Genomic DNA, 21,487 nt, shown 5'->3' with positions numbered 1-21,487 from the left:
TGCCAATTCTGTATCAGGATCATATGAGTGCGAGGAGGTGTTTCTTTTCCTAATACTACACCTGTTACTTGTCGACAAACTTATGCAAAAGGTGTCGTGCTACTAGGAGAACATAATATACGAAGAGGTCTTTTTCTAGCTCTGTCAGAATTATTTCAAAGCTTTCATTCGATTTAAAAATTTGCCAATTCTGTATCAGGATCATATGAGTGCGAGGAGGTGCTTCTTTTCCTAATACCCACCTGTTACTTGTCGACAAACAAATGCAAAAGGTGTCGTGCTACTAGGAGAACATAATATACGAAGACGTCTTTTTCTAGCTCTGTCAGAATTATTTCAAAGCTTTCATTCGATTTAAAAATTTGCCAATTCTGTATCAGGATCATATGAGTGCGCGAGGAGGTGTTTCTTTTCCTAATACTATACCTGTTACTTGTCGACAAACTTGTGTAAAGGGTGTCGTGCTACTAGGAGAACATAATGTACGAGGAGGTTTTTTTCTAACTCTGTCAGAATTATTTCAAAGCTTTCATTCCATTTAAAAATTTGCCAATTCTGTATCAGGATCATATGAGTGCGAGGAGGTGTTTCTTTTCCTAATACTATACCTGTTACTTGTCGACAAACTTGTGTAAAGGGTGTCGTGCTACTAGGAGAACATAATGTACGAGGAGGTCTTTTTCTAGCTCTGTCAGAATTATTTCAAAGCTTTCATTCGACTTAAAAATTTGCCATTCTGTATCCGGATCATATGAGTGCGAGGAGGTGTTTCTTTTCCTAATACTACACCTGTTACTTGTCGACAATCTTATGCAAAAGGTGTCGTGCTACTAGGAGAACATAATATATGAAGAGGTCTTTTTCTAGCTCTGTCAGAATTATTTCAAAGCTTTCATTCGATTTAAAAATTTGCCAATTCTGTATCAGGATCATATGAGTGCGAGGAGGTGTTTCTTTTCCTAATACTATACCTGTTACTTGTCGACAAACTTATGCAAAAGGTCTCGTGCTACTAGGAGAACATAATGTACGAAGAGGTCTATTTCTAGGTCTGTCAGCATTATTTCAAAGCTTGCAGTCGATTTAAAAATTTGCCATTCTGTATCAGGATCATATGAGTGCGAGGAGGTGTTTTTTTCCTAATACTACACCTGTTATTTGTCGATAAACTTATGTAAAATAAAACTGTCCTGATACAAGATTTCTGACCTAACCTAACTAGCACTCCCACTTAACTTCACTCACTTTACCCAAACCTTCAATCACTTCCTTGCACACTATAATCTCCTGATACAGGATTTCTCATCTAACCTAACCAGGACTAACTAATATTTCGGCGAAATTAGTCAATTTCCTTATGAAAATCGTTTTCGAGTTTCTTGGCTTAATTTTTTAGTCAGCAGGGGTTAAAGGGGCGCAATACCCGTGATTTGTATAGCCTTGCATAGGTTTTTTACCATTATTATTGTTTTGAATGAGAATAATGCATTGTTCTGTCATCTGTCTTTATTAAGGTTGACTAACATTTTATCAATTAATACAGGTCAATTTACTGACGGGTACTGTAATTATGTTAGTTGTCCTAACTGTTGACAGATGTCACAACACAGGAATAAAATGAAGATAATTTCTTAATTTTTTAGTTGCTTTAATTAACGTTAGATGTCAGTACTTCATAAGTCACTAGATAAGTACTTCATTTTATTAGCGACATCTGTGAGAAGTATAAGCAACTCCAACAATGGTAATAATTAAGTGGCCTGCATTAACGGCATGATGCAAGTCTAAATTACTTACGGCAGATGTCAGGACGTTAGCTTATTGTTTTCGGAGAAATAAGGATTGTTCCCTGAAGTCCTCGGGATACATAATTTGACCTACCTTGTCCGTTCTAGCAGCCCAATCTTTGTGTCTTACCCTACCTTATGCATTGGCTGAAATCAACTTGTGGCGACCCAGAATTCTAAATTCGAAATAGGGCAAAGGAAGTAATTTCAGGTCATGTGCAAGGTAGCATGTAAGAACGGAGATTCTCACAGCCCTCTTAGCACCACCTATACTTATAGGTGCTTAGTAAAAACAAAAAAATTAACAAAACAATAATCGTTTACTTCTAGCATACATTTAAAAATGTTTATTACAAATTTACAACACTTGCGTAGCTAAACTGTTGCCAAAGTAGACAAATGCTCCTACTAAATTAATAAACGTGGCCCCCAAAAACACGGCCACCCACTTTCCGTTGGCGGCGGTGACTAGGGCTGCTGTTATCGGCCCGCACAGTATTCCGGGTATGGTTGCAATCGTATTACTAATCGCGAAAGTCGTCGCCGAATGATTAGGTGCGATATCAACGTGATTCGACAAGTGACCGGCGGAGTTGCACGCGAGTAGTCCCATCGAAATCGAAACGAGCACGACGGCCAGCGGTAACTCGTTGACGACGCAAAAGATCGCCAAGAATAAACCGGGACCGATGAGTCCTATGCTCGTCATCAACCTCCGTACGTTTAGCACGGACCAGCTGTTACGCATTAGCAGGCTGTCGGCGACGTGACCGCTTGCGACTCCGAACGCCGAATTCACTATGTAGGGTACGGCGGTTAAGCTGATTGATTCCGCGTTTGCCCCGAGCATTCTCGAAAGATAGGTCGGCAGCCATTGCATTATTATGTACGATGACCAGTTCATGGCGAAGTGCGCTATGTAGATCGCCCATAAGGCCTTTGACATGAGAAAATCGCTCCATCTGATGTTTTTACTCGCCTGAAAAGCAAAAACTTGTGAATTCTCTCGTATATCCCGGCATACCGTAAAGAATAGAGTAGTTCTACTCACTTTGGGCATGTGGAGAGGGATCGCATCCTGCGGTCCAAACCCTAATCCAGTATTGGGATAGAAAATGTACCACATTAAAACCCATACAAAACCCATGGAACCGAACCAGAAGAAACAAGCTTGCCATGACAAATGTGGCGCCACCTATAATAACGAGAGAAAGCGATTTCTAACTAACGCACAACTTTAAGAGTCTTACAACTGATGCGACGGTTTGGCCGACCGATCCCGATGCCAATAAATACCCAAAAGCTCGACTACGTTCCTCGACCGGTATCGTATGCGCAAAGAGATGAAAGATCGTCGGCAGACCTAAACCTTCCGCGAAACCCAACACGATTCTGCAGCTGATCAACGCGACGACACTCTCCGCCAGCAGCGGCGTTACGAAAGTGGCGATGCTCCACAGCAGTACGCTACATATCAGAATGTTCTTGGCGCCGATCTTGTTCACCCAAAGGCTACCTGCAAAAACGAAGCTCGCAAACGACCGACGCACATTCGACGCTCACCCAGCAATTGACTCGTGAAGTATCCGCAAGCGAACGCCGACAGTATCCAGCCCTGCGCGTGTAACGTCCAGTGAAACTGGTCGGTCATCGGCACGATAGCGATCGGCATCAGAACACGATCGGCGCTGTTTATGAAATTTGCCGCGCTGCATAGCGCGACGATTTTCGAAGTACGACTCAGCCAGTGTATTCTCATTGTAACTGCTTTTCTTTCGCATCACATTTTATAATATGCAGAAAAAGAGGCTAGAAATACCAAAACAAAGTTGACAGCTGACACGTCAATTTAAATTTTGAGGTTAGGACTAATCAGTACATTGGAACTACCACCAGTGGCGTCGGGTCAACAATTTTGTTAACCAAAAAGTAGTTCACGTGCACTAGAGGGACACCTACCCAGGGCCTTATTCAACAACCCGGTTAGAGTTAGAATTTTACAAACTTCGGGGCTCTGGAACAGGTCACTCACTCTTCGAGGACTTCAACTGATGGGTCTGACCAGGTCAATTGATCAAATAAGCACAAACGCCACTGCATGTCTACCAGCATGTTGGCTGTACCTACGTAGTGCTTGAACCCTACATCGGTATATTGACTTTACACTGTAGTGAGAAGGCCAATAATACCATACTGTGCACTTGTATGATACCTGCCATGTGCATGGAAAACTACACGAAGCAACTAGGAAAGTTACAGACTCACCTGCCTAGGAGTCACTGGATGCGCTTCGAGGACTAGAACCCTATTTCACTTAGCTGTGGAGGCACACGCTCGGAAGACTTCCATACGGCTAAATGCACAATGCAATGTTGTTTCCCTGTTCCATTTAAAAAAAACGCCTCAACCTATACGATGTGTGCGGTTCACAACTACACACACTTATTGAAGATTTGTGCGTGTCACAACTGAACCAGCCTTTATTATTTTTAGGTTATGTACGTTGAATAGAAAGTATTGGTTCATCAGGATACTACTGCAAGTAAATCACACTTCTCTTGCACTGTTGTGACCATTGTACAACTTTTAATTTCAATTTTCATCTCTTTAGTTAGAATTTTCGAAATTTATCTGCAGGACAGTAATTTGAAGGTGATAATTGTTCATTGCGCCTACTACCCATTTGAACTACTCCTATAGGATGACGCATTTTCTTGAAATATATTGCATGCAAAATCATATGTTCAATTTAAGATAAACGCACTGTATACACATTTGCAGTGATAGTCAGGGGGCATGTTCCGATCGGCTACGGCAAACTCTAGCTTGATCTGGGTGCCAGCGCACTAGGGAATAGGAGGTAACGAAATATAGCGTCATCTTTGTATATATCTACTGTACACTGAAGATTAGTTCATTGGAACTACTCGAAGATGATCTACTGAGTTTTCTAACCCTACTTTATTTTTCAGTATTTAATTTTGATTCCACTTCCACACTTGGGGCTTCTCAAAATGCGCTACGCGCAGTTAATAACGGGCCCGGCTGGCAGTGGCAAGGTAAAGTATTGGGGCAGTAAAGCTTATGAAATCGTACCTGTTGTAGTCGACGTACTGCAGTGCGCTGGTTCAGCACGGCATCAACACGAAACGAGAAATTAACGTCGTTAATCTGGATCCCGCCGCAGAACACTTTAACTATGAACCATTGGTCGACGTCCGCAACCTTATACACGTACAAGACACAATGGAAGACGAGGACTTACAGTTCGGGCCCAACGGCGGCCTGCTGTTCTGTATGGATTACCTGGTGAAAAATTCGGATTGGTTACAAGAACAGCTCGGCAGTCAAGAGGACGATTACATCTTGTTCGATTGCCCCGGCCAAATCGAGTTGTACACGCACCTGACAACGTTCCGGAAATTAATCGCGCAGTTACAAAGTTGGAACTTTAACTTGTGCTGCGTGTACCTGCTCGACGTGCAGTTTATGACGGACGGCGCGAAGTTCGTATCGGGCACGATGTCTGCGTTAAGCGTCATGGTCAATCTGGAGTTGCCGCACGTTAATTTATTAACGAAAATGGATTTGATAAGTAAAAGCACGCGGAAGCAGCTGGATCGATTTTTGGAGCCCGACTCGCACGCTCTGCTAAGCGACATCGAGCTGAATCATTCGTGGTTCAACGACAAATACAGGCGACTGACGGACGTGATCGGTCAGCTGGTCGAGGACCATTCCCTCGTACGATTTTTGCCGCTCAATCTAAATGATGAAGAGAACGTGTCCGATGTCCTATTGACGATCGATAACATATTGCAGTTCGGCGAAGATCAAGATGTCAAAGTGAAAGACTATGATGAAGTCGATGAAGAAAATTAGTGTGGGTGGGGGGTAACGATAGAACCTCCCCCATTTCTCATGAAGAAAATTAGTGCGATTAGGGGTGGTAAATAATTTATTACTTTTTAGCGAAAAAGTGTGAACGAAAATTGCACAAAATATTAAAGTCTAAAATATTCGAAGGTGTTTTTTTACTGTTTTTTTTTTCCGTCTTAGACCGACATCGGAAATATACACGTAGATATTATCACACAAAAAAAGTAATTCTAAGTTTAGATTGGCGACTATTCACATAAGGTGTGCCACGGTAAAAAACATAAAATCGTCGGCCCGCAAAGCCGAGACGCTATATTTAATACTTCAATCATCAGTCGAGTACTAGTAACGATTAAAAAAAAAGCGGATTACTTACATAATTATAAATAGATTAAGACTAAGTAACAAAAACTACTTTGACAATATTTTGTGGTGACGATTACATCGGATTAGAACAGGTCGGGGCGAAGCCCCTGACGCGCAAATCGTCTGGCAGTCAACTGAAGAAACGTAACGGCGTTCTTATTAAATAAAAATTTGCTAAATGAAGTCGTTTAAAAGGTTTTCTCTTCTGTCTTTTCAGCGTCTGAGGAAAGTGCTTCTATTAGAGATTCTACACAAGTTTTTGGTATTAACGTGCCTGAAACGATCGATTAGCTCCGAGAAGGAGACAGGAAACGGATCGCTTACCAACTACCTTGAGACCGTCGTCGGTTTTTAACCGAATCACTTGCATCTTATTATTGTGAGAGCCGACCTTGCTGGCGAGAACGCCTTCCACCCGACTCCACACCGATAGAACGGAGCCGGAGACGACGTTGTACGTTCTCCTTCGCAGGCCCACCTCGCAGTCGTGTCCGAGGTTAACGTTTCGGCAGTTACCTCGCCAGTACGCGTGCGAGCAGGTCGTCAGGGACGATTCGTACTGTTGCGTCCACGCCTCTTGCGCTTCCTCCGATTGTACCTAAACGAGATACAAGTCCGATTTAGCGGTAATTCACAATTGAGCTTAATGTAAAGAAGAATCGGCAAAAAGGTTGAAGTACAATTTTCTCAGCTTGGGATCCCCCCCAACACACCGAAGAACCATTTTCCATACCACCCGGTGCTACGTTCTGCCCCAACAAAGTTCAACCCTTAAGAGCTCTCGTGAAAAAAATTTGATGACACTCCCTACGAGCAAGGGGATTGTTTTACAGATTTTGGAAACAAAAATGATCACCGGGGGGTCTGGGGGGGTATGGAATACCCCCCAGCACACAGAAGGAATGAATTAACTTTTTCCCACAAAATTCCATGACAGTTATCATCAAACTCCCCTTTACTGGGGGGTATTCCATACCCCCTAGACCCCCGGTGCTACATTCTCCCCCAAAAATGTTCAACCCTTAAGAGCTTTCTTGAAAAAAAATTTTATGACACTCCCTACGAGCAAGGGGATTGTTTTACAGATTTTGGAAAAAAAACCGGGGGGTCTGGGGGGTATTCCAATACCCCCCAGTGCACAGAAGGAATGAATTAAGTTTTTCCCACAAATTCCCATTTACTGGAGGGGTATTTCATATCCCCAGACCCCCCGGTGCTACGTCCTCCCCCAAAAATATTCAACCCTTGGATCTCTCGTGTGAAAAGAAATCCCAAAACACAAAAAGTCGCATACAAATTCAAGAAAATTGTCGACAACAATAACCTCAAAAGTGACTTGCCTTCTTGTATTTCTTTTCGAGCTCGGCCAAACTTTCCTGTCGAAATTGCAAACCGGTATTCGGCCGATAGACGTAGTACATTTGGTCCTTCTTAGATTCGGATTTCTTCTTAACACCGGTATCGAATTCGGCGGCGAGTATTGCGGTGTGCTTGTTGTTACGGATCTGATGCGACAGGTAGAATCCCTCCTTGCCGCCGGTGAGCGTCGACCACTTCTCGGTCGCCTCGTCCCACGACATCCCCCGCTCGACGTGCACCGTGTGAAGTTCCGTCGGCGCCTTTCCGGTCGCGTGCTTTCGGAGGAACGTCCACGTCCGCACCCTCTTGACGAGCTCGCCGCCGGCGCCCAGATCGAGTATGCCCAGGTCGAAGCGGCCCGATCTCTTCGCCTGCGTTATGATCGCCGCGAGCGTATCCGTGAAATATCTGCAAAAAAGAGCCGTGGGAGGGAGAGGGCCAACGTTAGCGAGGGGGGAGCCAACATACCTAAATAAGCGATTTTGTAAATCTACCGGCATTCCGAGAATGCGATTTAGGAACTTTGACATATTATTGTAGTCTTTATCCAACGAGAGGACACCTGGCATATTCTCACTATTCACTATTAATCCTACACCTACGAGTGCGTCGGCAATGTCTTTGAAAAAGTCGCCTTTGTAGTCTTGAGGGGGAGGCACCAGTGGAGACTAAATCATTTTATCAATGAATATCGGCGCAGATATACACAAACGACCGATTCCTAACCTTATTCTTTAGTCGGCATATATAGCGGGCGCTTTTGAATATACCCCAATAGTATACAGGGTCGCTGGAAAATATGAAACCAGATATTTTGAGGTTAAAAAAATTTTTTTTTGACATCGTTTTTGAATGCGACCGCCATCTTGAATTTTTTTAAATGGCACCAGAGGTCGTGTGTTTTTATTTTTTTCTCTTTCTTACTGCCTGCAGTGCAGAAGAAATTCTGTCAATTTTAAAAAATGCAAAAATTTTTTTAACCTCAAAATATGTGAAACACAAACGGTTTGAGCGTGAGCGCTTTGGTTCCATCTTTATCACCCACCCTGTATTTGTGCTACCTACGAAATGCACAAGGTTAGCAATCTGTCGTTTATGTATATCTGGGATATCGGGGAAACTGGGATAAGCAAGATCATGCAGATAGACCACAAGAACAACACAAGCTGAACTGAAGCCATAAAACGCCATTGGAAATTTTGATGGTAGAAAAGTTTCTTACTGTTGAAGTGCTACTTTGAAAAATATTTTTTTGCAGAGTTAGATGCCGGCTGGGCCTCAAGTGGTTTTTTGTACTTGTGTTCTATCTGCAGCGTCCCAGTTCAAAGTATTACCTCATATCCCATGATAGTCTTCATTGTGGCTTCCAGAGCAGCTCTACCGTATTTGTTATCGATATTAAATTGACTTAGATCACGCGTTTCGGTCGCCCGCCGATCGCCGTGCGTCAGCGCACCCAAGCTCTCGAGTCGCTTCGCGACGATCGACGCAAAACGTCGCTCGCCCGCGAGATCCGATATGAGGAAAATGTACTCGGGCGCGTTAACCTGATTACTCCGATGCGTACGTCCGAACTGCTGAATCGCCCGATCGGCGGACCACGGCAGCTCTAACGTGATGTGAACGCGCCGCCGCTGGTTTCGCGCCCTCCGATCGCTCTGCAGGGAGATGCCGCTCGACGCCGCCTCTGAGATGATAGCGACGTCCTTTTCGCCGTCCATAAATCGTTGCTTTTCCGTTAAATTGAGCGTCTCCAAGGGCACGTCGACCTCCGACCGACTTTCGTACTGAATACCGTCTTCAGTCTGCACAACTCGTCCTTTGCGCCCGGTCATTTCGGCGACGTTCTCCGGTCCGCCCAGTTCGTCGATGAGCTGATCGAGAGTGTTGGGTGGCAACCTTTCGCCCAACCGCTCGATTTTGTGCAGCAGATCCTCCTTCATGTTGCAGGCGCGCTCGATCGCGTCCTTCGGCGGCGCGCACGTCTTCGAGTCCAACACCGCCGAAATCCCCCCGTTCGTCTTCACCTTGTTATTGGCGCCCTTTTTCGCTAGCAATAGTGAGATCTTGTCCTGGGTGGTGGACGAGGCCGCCTTCTTCTTTGTCGCGCTCTTCTTACTCTGCTTGCCCTTCTTTTTTCGGCTCCAGGGATCGTTGTCGGAATCGCTGTCCGAATTGAAGGGGTTAAAGTCACTGCTGGCGTTGGAATCGGAATGTTCCTCCGAAATTTCCGATTCAATATCTGACATCTTGTACTCGGAACCGGACGTGTGATCGGAATCGCTTTTGTTATTATCGCTGTCTGATGTTGACCACTTGTTCCTTTTGATGGCCTTTGCAGCTGCCTGTCGAGCTGCGGAAAAGAGACGCATTAATTGCCTAAACCTAAACGATGCAAGAATAGCATGATAGTACGAGGATAATCCCGAAAACCTGAAAGTTACGCGCGGTGGGGCGCTCACATTGATTTCAATACGCGCGTCACTCAAATGAGCATTTGCCTATTTAAACCAATGTAAGCAAAAAAACGCCTAAACGCGCGACAACCTTTAGACTTACTAGGTTTGCGCTTCCCTGTCGAACTCGCGCCCTCCTCCCCATTCATGGAATTCTTCGAATGCGACGGTGGCTCCAAACCGAGCAGTCGGTGTATTCGATTACGATCGGGAGCGGGAAAGTGCTTCTCCACCAGCGTCTGGAAAACGCCCTTCGCGGTCGAGACAAAATCGGTGAGCTCGCCATCGTCGCGCTCCAACTGCTCGAGCGTCCTCGCCTCCCCCGTGCTCTGCAAGCCGATGACCACGCACTTGCCTAAAAGTCGACAAAATCGCATCATCGCCACGCGCGGCGCTCGGCTTACCACACTTGATGGACTCGTGAGCGGTGCCGACTGCGTGCGGAACCTTGGCGGCGATACACAGATACTTGAAGAACCGCTGGTGGGACGACCAGAACTGCCCCCACATCGTCTTCCGCATGCGGTTCTCGGCGTCGACGAGCTCGGCCGCCTCCTGAAACTTCTGCATCGCCTCCACCCACAGCTTAACGCTCGCGTCATAGATCTTAACGAAATCGTCCGAAAGCGGGACCTCTTCGATCTTAAAAGCTACACCGTGAAAACTCAACTGCCTCGCGATGTACATGCCGCGCAATTTCATGTCCATCGCAACGATCTCCATTGCGCCGACGCCTCGCTTTTCCACCGCCGAGATGAAATCGGCGAACTCACCGAACGGCGTCCCCTCGCCCCACATGCCCAGACGTACCATGTACGCCATGTTGCGCGGTTCAGACGCGCCGGTCGCCGAAGCGTACACGACTCTCGCCTTTGGCAGTTTGTTTTGCAGTTCGAGCACGGTCAGACCTGAAATTCGTTTAATTTATTAAAACTCGCTGCCCCTTAAAAGCCCCCAAGATCTTTTTAAGAACTCACAATTTAAATGTGTTAATTGGATTGAAATGAGTTGCAGCGAACGCGTCCGATTGAGCTGGGCCTTATCTTAATAGAAGCGCTCTTAATTAACTTAAATTTTGAAAAAATTTGTTTGCACGTATCGAAGGTATAAGCGGACAGGGGTGGGGGGGTGGGGATTCCCGTTGATCCCTACTTGAAATAGCCGAATTATATAGAAGGAAAAGCCGGCGTTTAGAGGGGAGCCGTTTATCATATTTTTGCCATTTTCTTTTGTCGTTTTGTCTTTTGCTTTTTCCTGCACAGTAATTGCCACCTCTGCGTTAATCGCAAAGTAAGTTTTTTGCTACTTTCCGTTTCATTAGTTATAAGGGGGAGAATGTTGTCTCGCTTTCTGCAATTGCTTTCCCTTTCCCGCTATCAAATCCGCTTATTTACTGTTCCCCGCTTAGGGGAATTGATGTACGCCGTTTAATTTGGTTTTTTTTTTTTGTGAAGGAGAACCCAAGTCACCCTTGGTGCGCGGGCATGCGCTAAAAGTTCGCCACAATACAAAAAATTATAAAGTCCTCCTTTTCTGAGGATAGTGCTATGTGGCACTGTGGCACCCCGGTGCTATATTCTTTCCCAACAACGTCTAATGTTAAGTCCTCATACAATAATTTATGGGAGAACACCATCGAACTTACTCTACACCCGCGGAAGAAGGTAATACAGGGCGTATGGAATACCCCCCAGCAAATGAAGATGCAATTACCTTATCGCAAAGGCTCCCATGAACGTGATAGGAGCGAAATAAAGGAAATTATAGAGTTCAATCCTCCCGAGGACGCACTCTATTGGTTGGGGCGGTATCCATACCCCCCCAAACCCCCTGGTGCTATGTTCTATCCCAAAAATGTCTAATGTTTAGTACTCATACAATAATTTGTGAGAAAACACCATCAAAATTACTTCACTCTTGTGGGAGGATATAACGCGGGGGGTCTGGGGGGTATTCCAATACCCCCCTACAAACGAAGATGCGATTACCTTATCCCAAAAACTCCCATGAACGTGATAGGAGCAAAATAAAGGGAATTATGGAGTTCAAACTTACTGAGGACACACTCTATTGGCTGGGGGGTATCCCGTACCCCCCCCCCTCCTCATTACTCCTGGTGCTATGTTCCTTCCCCAAAAATGTCTAATCTTTAGTACTCATACGATTTGTGAGAAAACACCATCAAAATTACTTCACTCTTGCAGGAGGACATAGCACCGGGGGGTATTCCAATACCCCCCAACAATTGAAGATGCAATTACCTTATCCCAAAGGGTCCCACGAATGTGACAAGAGCGCAATAAAGGGAATTATAGAGTTCAATTTTACTGAGGACACACTCTATTGGCTGGGGGGTATTCCGTACCCCCCCAGACCCCCTGGTGCTATGTTCCTTCCCAAAAATGTCTAATGTTTAGTACTCATCATCATTTGCGAGAAACACCATCAAAATTACTTCACTCTTGTGTGAGGGGGGGGTTCCAATACCCCCCAACTATCGAAGATGTGATTACCTTATCCCAAAGGCGCCCATGAACGTGATAGGAGCGAAATAAAGGGAATTATAAAGTTCCATTTTACTGAGAACACACTCCATTGGCTGGGGGGGTTTTCCATGCCCCCGAGACCCCTGGTGCTACGTTCTATCCCAAAAAAGTCTAATGTTTAGTACTCGTACAATCATTTGAGAGAAAACACCATCAAAAATACTTCACTCTTGTGGGAGAACATAACGCGGGCGTCTGGGGGTTTTCCAATACCCCCCCCCCCAACAAACGAAGATGCGATTACCTTATCTCAAAGATTCCCATGAACGTAACAGAAGCGAAATAAAGGGAATTATAGAGTTCAATCTTACTGACGACACACTCTATTGGCTGGGGGGGGATTCCGTACCTCCCCAGACCCCCTAGTGCTATGGCCCTTCTCAAAAATGTCTAATGTTTAGTACTCATACAATAATTTGTGAGAAAACACGATCAAAATTACTTCACTTTTGTGGGAGAACATAGCACCGGGGGTCTGGGGGGGTTTTTAACAAACGAAGATGCGATTACCTTATCTCAAAGATTCCCATGAACGTAACAGAAGCGAAATAAAGGGAATTATAGAGTTCAATCTTACTGACGACACACTCTATTGGCTGGAGGGGTATTCTGTACCCCCCCCACACCCCTGGTGCTATGTTCCTTCCCAAAATCTGTAATGTTTAGTACTCGTACAATAATCTGTGAGAAAACACCATCAAAATTACTTCACTCTTGTCGGAGGACATAACACGGGGGGTTTTCCAATCCCCCCCCCCCCAACTATCAAAGATGTGATTATCTTATCCCAAAGGCTTCCATGAACGTGATAGGAGCAAAATAAAGGGAATTATTCACATTCTTTAAAAATAACCTACTGTTTGTTAGTCACGCAACCAACATTACATCGCTGCATTGCAGGTTGCCTACATGAACACACCATTAGAATTGCGCGCCTTTAGCCACTACCTACCAGTTTTGGTCGGTTTCGACGATCCAACGGGACACAAATTCTTTGCACGGTGACACTCGTCGAATATAATCAGACCGTCGAAATCGGATCCGCACCACTGCAGCAGCTGCTTCAAGCGCGACTTGTATTTACCGCCGGCCGTGTTCGACTCGCCGATCAAAGCGGAGTACGTCGAGAATATGACGCCCTTCTTGACGTTGCCGTTAATCGCCGATGATATCTTCGCGTACTTGAACTTGTTCAGGGGGTGAACGTCGATCTTTCCGGCGCCAATATCGCGCAGGTCCCGTTCGGCGTCGTACTTCAAATCGTTGGATACGGATATCCAGATCGCGCGCTTACGATTCTTGAGGTAATTTTCTAGAATTATGCCGGCGATGGTGCGCCCCTTTCCGACGCCGGCACCGTCGCCGATTAGAAATCCGGCTCGCGATCCGTCCGGTAGGATATGTTCGTGCTGCTGGGACGCGTACGTTATGCTCTCGAGCTGCAGGGCGGACAGTTGGCCCGTTTTGATCGACTCGTCCGGGATCGCGAGCTTGTACCAGACGTCGGCGGGCGCCACCGACGACAGGGAGGCGGTCTCGACGACCGGATCGGGATGTTTACGTCCCAGTTTGAGTTTCGCGGGCATGTAATCGGCGTAGGTCTCGGCGACGCCTAGCTCTTCGTCGTCGACCTCCTCCTCCTCGTGCGGTTGCGCCATCTGCTTCGAATCCGCGTTCATCCACATCGACATGACCGCCTTGTTGCTCAACTGGGGACCCCAAGAGTGCCCGGTCGGATTTCCGTACATTAGCGAGGAGAGGTTCTGCAGGAAGGGGTTTTGTATGTACGGATTGTTCATATTCATACCCATCACAGCCATCTCCACTAAAACGGTACAATAACATTAAACCTCGCCCTCTAGTGGTCGTATCAGAACACAAAATCAAGAGAGTGGTCATAGCGTAAAGAGGTAGAATAGTGAGACAACCTCCATAGACCTTTTTTGAATTTTTGAAACACTCTGGCTCAACTTTTTGACAGGTTCCAAAAATGTTGAAAACATTCTCAACTTAAAAGATCTAGATACACAGTTTCATTTTGTCAAAAAAAAAGCCAATCAAATGTCCTAATACCGGATTAAACAATAATCCTGGATTATTTTTTTTGTGCAACTGGCCGCTAGATACACAGTTTCATTTTGTCAAAAAAAACCTATACCTGTCTCTCTTCAACATCAAATAAATTTTATAATTAAGTTGGCTTGTTTCAAAAAATTCATTTTTTAAACATTTGTCAAAATCGGTTCGTCTCACCATTCCACCATTTACACCATGGATTAGTCATGCCAGTGGAAATTTAGGACTACGAGACGCCAACAGAAAGTGCTTTTTTTACATGCCGAGGTTCAAAGCGACTTACTCTGCTGCAAAAGTTGTGCAGCGTTGAAACCGGCACTTGAGGGAAACATACCCCCCATATTAAGGGGCCCACCCAAGCTGCTCAGCATGCTTGCCATAGCAGCCATACTGTTCATGCCGCCGTAAGGCGACGGTTGCACTGCGAACATCAACTCCATTAATAACTGGGCTAGTCGAAAAACGACAACAAAAAAAATATACTAACTGGTCGCGTTCCGCATCAGATCGTAGCCGGGGTTGAAAGCGGGAAACTTGCTGTTCGCCGGCATGCTCATTACCGGCGGCTTAACGCTGGTCTCCTCCTTCGCCTTGCTGTCGCGCGACTCGAAGATGCCGGCCGCCGCCGCCAGGTCCTTTCCGCCACCTACGCCCAACCGATACAATAACGCAACCACTCAAGTCCGACCTCACCTGGCACCTGGATCTTATCCGGATCCTCGTCATCGTCGAAATCTGAGCCGGACGATTCGTTCAAATTGTCATCCATCGTCAATACGTTGCCCTGCACAGAACGTGACTTTTTATTTTCCAACAAACATGGCGTGCACCAACGCCCTAAACTTCCTGAGATAATTCGAAGTTGTAACGGGAAGGTGCAGCCCAAGGGAGCAAGGAATGTTTTTTTTTACACTTTTTGGGGTTATGAATTTTTAACAAAGCGCCGCGGCGAAAAAAGAAAGAAAAATGCGACAATTTCAAAACGAAACCGTAGAATTACCTGCCAATTCGCACCGTAGATCAATTTTGAGCGAAATTAGCGAAGTGCTCTTCCAAAAAAGTGAGAAAAAAAAAGCAAAATTTTCACTGGTGCACTTCATAAAAACCGTCGGCTTTTTTTCCTTTCCTTTACCGCCCCGTCTTTGACAACCGCCCCATTAAAAACGTATACCCACCCGTTCGCCGACCGCACAACTTTCAATAAACTACTTACAGCATATTCCGTAGAGAGAACCTTTAAAAACGTTTAATTAACAAACTTCAATAAAACACGCCAACGCCATTTTAATCAACTTCCCACAGTGCATTGCGCGCTACCAACATTGATTTCTAGGGTACGGAGGACGACAGTAAAAATCACTAAAAATAGGGACTTTTTATACGGAATTTGCCTGCTAAAAATTGAGATACTTTCGAAAGTCGGACCAATCAACGGCGAGAATTAACGCGCGAAATTTGAAATTGTACAGGCAAACCACAGCGATTTACATGAATTTGATTTACGAAAATCACTTCGGCGTTTTTATGGGGATAGGAGGTTTATACATGCATACTAATATCACTAAAAGTAAATACGAGAAAACTGTTTTTTTTTGTAAGGTATCAGAAAATTTTTGCGCCTCTGAAATTATGATTTTCAATTTTAAAAGAAACATTTGTATCAGGGGAACATAAAACAAGAAAAGAACAAATCCTACACCTTCTTGCGTCTCTGTGATCAGAAGACAACAAGTTTTAAAGACGAATTTTTATTGGCAGCCCATAGTCCTCTTCTGTACTCCTGATGCATCACTTTCCTGCGTCCCTGTAATCCTGATACAGTACTTTTTAAAAGGAGAGAAGTGTTTGTCAAGCAATTTTTCACCATATAAAAGAAAAGAGGAACCAAAGATAACAAGATAACGCCGGTGCTATTCTTTTCCCCAGGAACGTATAGCGTTAGCACACATGGTCCTGTAGGGCGCGGAAATGTCCACAGGAAAGGAAGAATTTGAATAACTAGCATGAGAATCGAAGGCTGAGTGTCCTTGTGGAAGAACGTAGCACCAGGGGGTCTGGAGGGTATTCTGTACTCCCTTTTTCCAAAGGTTACTATGAAAGTGGCAAGGGAAATAGAGAAGGAATTATCGCGTCCTTTCTTGTTGGGGGTACTGCATACCCCCCAGACCACCTTGTGCTATATGCCCTTCCCCAGGAACGTGTAGCATTAGCACACACAGTCCTTGCTGTGAGGGATGGTCCACGTACAGGAAAGAAAGATATGATTATCCATTTTGAAAATCTAGTATGAGAGTCTCGAAGACTGAGCGCCCTTGTGGAATATGGTAGCAGCGGGGGGTCCATACCCCCCCGCGCACGAAGACTTGATTATCGAAAGGTTACCATAAGAGTGCTAGGAGAAATATAGGGAAGGAATAATCGCGTCCTTCTTTTTATTGAAGATATACTCTGCCTTGTAGACTGGGGGGGGGGGGTATTCCATGCCCCGGGTGCTATGCCCTTCCCCAGAAACGTGTACAACGTTAATGGTCATATGGGGTATGGAATACTCATTGGAAAAAAAGATTTTATTGTCCCTTTTGAAAAGGTAGTATGATAGTTTCGACAACTGAGTGCCCTTATGGAAGGGGGGGGGGGGCTATAAATAGCGACTCTGGAAAATATTAACTTATGGAGCGTTGTAGAACCTTGGAGTTCTTAAGAGTTTTTAAGGTTTGCTCAATTAGGGTTCTAAAGACAACTCTTAAATGCAAGCCTTAAGGGCTCTCCAAGTTTCGGATATTAAATACTATCACACGACATTAAAAGCTCATTGAAAACTATTAGACCCTTAGGGAGAAAACATTTGGTGACGAAGGATCTTAAATACTCTTCTAGATTTTGAAATTCAAAATTTTAAGGTTACTGATCCGTCCGTCTGTACTCCTTTTAGAAACAAAAACTTAAAAATGCAAATTTTCTAGCCGGGTCATTCTTCTAATGGAGGCAGATTCGCCCTCGCTTCCAAATATTAAATTAATGTGCCCTTTCTACTGGTTAGCTTTTCATCGTAAATTATAAATTCTCCACCAAGTTACCATATCTACGATTTAAAGAAATTGTGTTAACCATAACCTCAAATATACACTAAGTCATGGCTAAGGCTAAAGCTAAACCGTCTAAAAAGAAACCGGAAAGTAAAAAAACTCGCCTGAAAACCATGAAAGCTAAAAAACGCAAACTGAAGATAAAAACCAAAGTAAAACGGCACAAGAAGTACGTAACGAAGGAACAGATTCAGTCACTGAAGACACGGCTGGAAGAGAACACCGCCGACGCACAGATCGAAGTCGACAAGAAAATCGCCGAACTGCAGGAGGTGGAGACCAAAAAGGCCCGCAAACAAATTAATGTATACAAACGAATGTTAGCAGTTAATAAAACTAAGCGCAACTGATTTATTTGCCCGTTTTCGGTTTTAAAATATTTTTGTACATGTTGAGCTTACGCCTCGACCTTTTGCTCGTGGTCTTCTGCGCTTCCAATTTCTTAATCAGCTCCTCGAGCTCTTTACGGGCCGCCTCGTCGCCCTTCTCCACCTTCAATTTGAGCTGGTGCACTTTGTCCTTTTGCACGACACGTTTCGTCGTGGGTTTCGCTGGCACCTTCGCAGAGATTTTCTTGACTGCTTCGGTGGTTTTCTTCGAAGGCACCTTCTCTTTGGCTGCGGTTTTCACTTTTTTTTCTTTCTTCGCCGACTTGGGGGGTGCTTTCTCCGCCGCCGCGTTCGGCTTGGTCACTTTGGTAGGGGGCCCTCGGGCTTTGCCGCCTTACGCTTTGCCATTTTACAAAAACGTGCGCACTTCTACACCACAACACCGCGTGTATGCAAAAGTGAGGTTATGAAAGGCGAAAAATTAGTGGGAGATTACATTTTTTTTATTAAAGAAAAAAACATAATTTCAGCCCTAAAACTACAACGTAACTTATTTACTTCTGCGCCTTGACCTTTTTGCTCTTGTCCTGCTTCGGTTTGGCGGCGGCGGTCTTAGCGGGAGCGCCGGCTTTCGGTTTTGGTTTCGCCGCCTTCTTGCTCTCTTTACTCTTCTTCGCCTCCTTGACAACGAAATTGCCCGAAAGCAAGTTTTTGTACATGCTCAACTTCCGTTTTTGATGTTTGCTCTTCTCCTTCTTTTTCGACAGCATCTGTACGACCTTCTCGACTTCCTGTTTCGTCTTCGCGTCGCCCGCCTTCATCTGCCTCCTCAGATTTTGCACCTTTGCGACGCGCAGCTGTATCTTCCTAAGTCTCTTCTGCTTCGGGGTGAGATGCTTCGGACGGGCGGATTTCTTTTCGAGAGACTGCTTCGCCGGATCGGCTTTGGCCTTCGGCGATTTCGCCGCAGCTTGTTTATTTGCGGCCGGTGGCTGTTTTGCGACCGCCGGTTTGCCCTTTTTGGCAGCTGCTACGTTCGTATTCATTTTGCTGAAAAATTTAATGGATTTAGGTCCTGCGAAGATGTCAACTTCGTAATTATGCTAAATTACATCCTGCGTTACTATTACATTCGAATCCATACTTACGATTACTAATTAATTGTCCGAAAAGGTAAAATGCAACGTGCTTAAATGGCTACGTTTAGTTCAAGGTTTTTTTAGGTTAAGTACAATGCAATGATGCCAAATTTCTGCTGGTTATCATTAGTTAATTATACAGGGCATATCAGCGTTTTGAAACTCGCCCAAACTCTACAGTCTACATTTTCCAGAATATTCATAAGGATATCGCCCCAAACCATTTCCAGAGCATTTTGAAAATTGTCTAGAATGTAGAAACTTCAGGAAACGCCTTAAAGATATTACTTTGAGAAGCCATTAAAGAGTCCATAGGTTTTTAAAAACCTTCAGTCGATAATAGGTTTAAGTACATTCAAGACACGAGTATTAGGAATTATAAAAAATTTCTAAAAAACCTTTATCCGTCCTTAAGAGTATTGAGCAGCTCCTGTTAGTGATCTGTAATAACCCTGTTAATAATGAAGATTCGCGGTAGAATAGCCACAGACGTTCAGGTTTGCCAACCCAACAGTTTGGTTGTTGTTGTGTAACAAAAAATCAAAATGTCACTGACCATCAAGTTATTTTCCGTGCCCAGAAATGGTAATTTACCATAATTTGATTTAAAAGTAATCTGATTCGCTTGCAGGTCACCGAATCTTCCGATGCACACCCCCTCGACGGTATGAGGCGAGCTGCGCCAAGGGGCAGTACATCAACGTAAGCCCCCCGGATCCCAGCATGAACATGGGAGACATAACAGGTACCGAGCGGGAGCCGTGGACGACTCTTTAAACTGTTGCTTGTAGAGCGTGCCGCGCAGACTATATTTTGGACCGAGTTGGCACGCGGTTTCGCCGTAACTTTAGGCAACCTGTTCAAGGAGCCTGCGACTATTAATTACCCGTTCGAGAAGGGCCCTCTAAGTCCGCGATTTCGAGGAGAGCACGCCCTAAGACGGTACCCTTCGGGCGAGGAGCGATGCATCGCGTGCAAACTGTGCGAGGCGATTTGTCCGGCTCAGGTTAGTCGTCGCGTACGTCCATCACGATTTCTAAAAGCCGTCTTGTAGGCGATCACCATCGAAGCGGAGAGTCGAGAGGACGGCTCGCGAAGAACTACGCGTTACGACATCGACATGACAAAGTGCATATATTGCGGTTTCTGCCAGGAGGCGTGTCCGGTCGACGCGATCGTCGAGGGTCCCAACTTCGAATTCTCAACGGAGACGCACGAGGAGTTGCTCTACAACAAGGAGAAGTTGTTGAATAACGGGGATAAGTGGGAGTCGGAAATTGCGAGTAATATATACGCAGATCATTTGTATCGTTAGTTAATGTAAATATACCATATTTATTTAGCGGAATTGTTTCTTTTCATTGTACCCTACCCTTACTTTATCGGGGAACACTTGCTACCCTCCCCAAAGACCATTCGTTACGTCGGTCATGACACAAACTAAGATCCAAAATGATGCACATATCTCTAACTCGAAAATAACGATCCATTTCATGTGCACTTTGCTCTAGTAGCCACTTACAATGGAATGTCTCCCAGAAAAGGAAAGTTTGGTAACACCACCCCTTTCTTAAAGATAGGGGGGGGGGGCTGTGAATACCTCCCAGCACAGAAGAACTGAACTACCCTTTCTAGAGAACCACCATGACAGTTGTCATTAAATCTCCCTTCGCTGAGCAATATTTGAAAAAAGGTAATTGATATTCTTTCTTTGTGCTGGGGGTATTTCAGACCCTAAGTTCTCCCCCGGAATATTCAGCCCTTAGAACTCTCATGTATGGAATATGATCCGGAGAAGCATATTCATTTTTTGAAACAGTTTGGGGGAGAGCATAGCACCGGGGGGTCTGGGGGGTATGGAATGTTGAGAGTATTGTGAAATGCACAAGATAGCGCAGCGAAGCGTACTAGGCCTCATGATAGTAGCTGTAAAAAAAAACTGTGTTGGTTGGTATAGAAATTGTTGTTGACTTGTAATCTTTTGACAATAGAAAAATATTAGAATTGGAACTGAATCTCCTTATTAACTTTGAATTAAAGAAGCCTCAATATTCTACCAATTCTACTGCATTTTTGTTTGGAATCTGCTAATTACAACATGGAATACCCCCCAGTACACATAAGGAATCGATATTATCAATCCCCAAAAAATACCATAACAGTTGTAATCACACCTCCGTTTGCTGGGGGGTATTCCATACCCCCCAGACTCCCTGGTGCTAAGTTCTCACCCAGAACGTTCAGCCCTTAGAACTCTTGTGTATGGAATATGCTCCGGAAAAGCATATTCATTTTCTTAAACAGTTTGGGGGAGAGCATAGCACCGGGGGGTCTGGGGGGTATGCAATACCCCCCAGTACATATAAGGAATCGATATTATCAATCCCCAAAAAATACCATAACAGTTGTAATCAAACGTCCCTTTGCTGGGGGGTACTCCATACCACCCTGTGCTACATTCTCC

General features: G+C 44.9%; 6 protein-coding genes across 9 annotated transcripts; 2 read left to right on the top strand and 4 right to left on the bottom strand.

Annotated features, from left to right (window-relative positions):
- Positions 1 to 2,088: 2,088 nt before the first annotated feature.
- LOC116161219 (ascorbate transporter, chloroplastic-like) lies at positions 2,089 to 4,417 on the bottom strand. 2 transcript variants are annotated; one of them, XM_031474493.1, is made up of 5 exons: positions 4,053 to 4,417; positions 3,351 to 3,596; positions 3,038 to 3,303; positions 2,839 to 2,982; positions 2,089 to 2,766 (listed from the first exon to the last, which is right to left on the bottom strand). In XM_031474493.1, exons 2-5 carry the CDS (start codon positions 3,544 to 3,546, stop codon positions 2,146 to 2,148), a joined length of 1,227 nt encoding a protein of 408 aa, XP_031330353.1. In that variant the 5' UTR covers positions 3,547 to 3,596; positions 4,053 to 4,417; the 3' UTR covers positions 2,089 to 2,145. The 2 variants fall into 2 exon arrangements, with proteins under 2 accessions (XP_031330353.1, XP_031330352.1); XM_031474492.1 differs by lacking the exon at positions 4,053 to 4,417 and having other exon boundaries at positions 3,351 to 3,908.
- A 212-nt stretch (positions 4,418 to 4,629) lies between these two features.
- On the top strand, positions 4,630 to 5,808 carry LOC116161230 (GPN-loop GTPase 3-like). 2 transcript variants are annotated; one of them, XM_031474508.1, is made up of 3 exons: positions 4,630 to 4,647; positions 4,760 to 4,846; positions 4,893 to 5,808. In XM_031474508.1, the coding sequence occupies exons 2-3, from the start codon at positions 4,802 to 4,804 to the stop codon at positions 5,667 to 5,669; spliced, it is 822 nt and encodes a 273-aa protein (XP_031330368.1). In that variant the 5' UTR covers positions 4,630 to 4,647; positions 4,760 to 4,801; the 3' UTR covers positions 5,670 to 5,808. The 2 variants fall into 2 exon arrangements, with proteins under 2 accessions (XP_031330368.1, XP_031330367.1); XM_031474507.1 differs by lacking the exon at positions 4,630 to 4,647 and having other exon boundaries at positions 4,714 to 4,846.
- LOC116161206 (protein strawberry notch-like) lies at positions 5,805 to 15,788 on the bottom strand. Of its 2 annotated transcripts, XM_031474473.1 has the most exons (12): positions 15,683 to 15,788; positions 15,163 to 15,253; positions 14,957 to 15,115; positions 14,753 to 14,890; positions 13,346 to 14,218; positions 10,252 to 10,755; positions 9,951 to 10,202; positions 8,726 to 9,744; positions 7,860 to 8,059; positions 7,373 to 7,799; positions 6,357 to 6,630; positions 5,805 to 6,306 (listed from the first exon to the last, which is right to left on the bottom strand). In XM_031474473.1, the coding sequence occupies exons 2-12, from the start codon at positions 15,236 to 15,238 to the stop codon at positions 6,221 to 6,223; spliced, it is 4,008 nt and encodes a 1,335-aa protein (XP_031330333.1). In that variant the 5' UTR covers positions 15,239 to 15,253; positions 15,683 to 15,788; the 3' UTR covers positions 5,805 to 6,220. The 2 variants fall into 2 exon arrangements, with proteins under 2 accessions (XP_031330333.1, XP_031330334.1); XM_031474474.1 differs by lacking the exon at positions 14,753 to 14,890.
- Positions 15,789 to 17,906: 2,118 nt separating this feature from the next.
- LOC116162367 (DNA-binding protein HU homolog) lies at positions 17,907 to 18,292 on the bottom strand. Its single transcript, XM_031475982.1, has 2 exons — positions 18,283 to 18,292; positions 17,907 to 18,247 (listed from the first exon to the last, which is right to left on the bottom strand). The coding sequence occupies exons 1-2, from the start codon at positions 18,290 to 18,292 to the stop codon at positions 17,907 to 17,909; spliced, it is 351 nt and encodes a 116-aa protein (XP_031331842.1).
- A 77-nt stretch (positions 18,293 to 18,369) lies between these two features.
- On the bottom strand, positions 18,370 to 19,165 carry LOC116161239 (histone H1-II-like). The gene is made up of 2 exons (XM_031474520.1): positions 19,033 to 19,165; positions 18,370 to 18,934 (listed from the first exon to the last, which is right to left on the bottom strand). Exon 2 carries the CDS (start codon positions 18,928 to 18,930, stop codon positions 18,439 to 18,441), a length of 492 nt encoding a protein of 163 aa, XP_031330380.1. The 5' UTR covers positions 18,931 to 18,934; positions 19,033 to 19,165; the 3' UTR covers positions 18,370 to 18,438.
- Positions 19,166 to 19,488: 323 nt separating this feature from the next.
- On the top strand, positions 19,489 to 20,366 carry LOC116161235 (NADH-ubiquinone oxidoreductase subunit 8). The gene is made up of 4 exons (XM_031474516.1): positions 19,489 to 19,608; positions 19,655 to 19,768; positions 19,815 to 20,029; positions 20,078 to 20,366. The coding sequence occupies exons 1-4, from the start codon at positions 19,569 to 19,571 to the stop codon at positions 20,336 to 20,338; spliced, it is 630 nt and encodes a 209-aa protein (XP_031330376.1). The 5' UTR covers positions 19,489 to 19,568; the 3' UTR covers positions 20,339 to 20,366.
- The last annotated feature ends 1,121 nt before the right edge of the window (positions 20,367 to 21,487 follow it).

The sequence above is a fragment of the Photinus pyralis genome, unplaced genomic scaffold (genome assembly GCF_008802855.1).
Source record: "Photinus pyralis isolate 1611_PpyrPB1 unplaced genomic scaffold, Ppyr1.3 Ppyr1.4_LG10, whole genome shotgun sequence".
NCBI classification, from domain to species: Eukaryota; Metazoa; Arthropoda; class Insecta; order Coleoptera; family Lampyridae; genus Photinus; species Photinus pyralis.
The sequence above is the reverse complement of the archived record's forward strand: the minus strand, read 5'-3'. Positions and strand labels throughout refer to the sequence as shown.

Bases quoted from the DNA above. Each gene is read 5' to 3' on its own strand.
- LOC116161219 (XM_031474493.1), bottom strand. From the start codon at position 3,546: ATGAGAATACACTGGCTGAGTCGTACTTCGAAAATCGTCGCGCTATGC. The intron at 3,304-3,350 runs GTGAGCGTCGAA...TCGTTTTTGCAG, and splicing joins CTTCACGAGTCAATTGCTGG to GTAGCCTTTGGGTGAACAAG. The intron at 2,983-3,037 runs GTAAGACTCTTA...TCGTTATTATAG, and splicing joins GCCAAACCGTCGCATCAGTT to GTGGCGCCACATTTGTCATG.
- LOC116161239 (XM_031474520.1), bottom strand. From the start codon at position 18,930: ATGAATACGAACGTAGCAGCTGCCAAAAAGGGCAAACCGGCGGTCGCA.
- LOC116161235 (XM_031474516.1), top strand. From the start codon at position 19,569: ATGTCACTGACCATCAAGTTATTTTCCGTGCCCAGAAATG. The intron at 19,769-19,814 runs GTACCGAGCGGG...TGTTGCTTGTAG, and splicing joins GAACATGGGAGACATAACAG to AGCGTGCCGCGCAGACTATA. The intron at 20,030-20,077 runs GTTAGTCGTCGC...GCCGTCTTGTAG, and splicing joins AGGCGATTTGTCCGGCTCAG to GCGATCACCATCGAAGCGGA.
- LOC116161206 (XM_031474473.1), bottom strand. From the start codon at position 15,238: ATGGATGACAATTTGAACGAATCGTCCGGCTCAGATTTCGACGATGAC. The intron at 14,219-14,752 runs GTAAGTCGCTTT...GTACCGTTTTAG, and splicing joins TGCACAACTTTTGCAGCAGA to TGGAGATGGCTGTGATGGGT. The intron at 7,800-7,859 runs GTATGTTGGCTC...TCTTTTTTGCAG, and splicing joins TTACAAAATCGCTTATTTAG to ATATTTCACGGATACGCTCG.
- LOC116161230 (XM_031474508.1), top strand. From the start codon at position 4,802: ATGCGCTACGCGCAGTTAATAACGGGCCCGGCTGGCAGTGGCAAG. The intron at 4,847-4,892 runs GTAAAGTATTGG...TACCTGTTGTAG, and splicing joins GCCCGGCTGGCAGTGGCAAG to TCGACGTACTGCAGTGCGCT.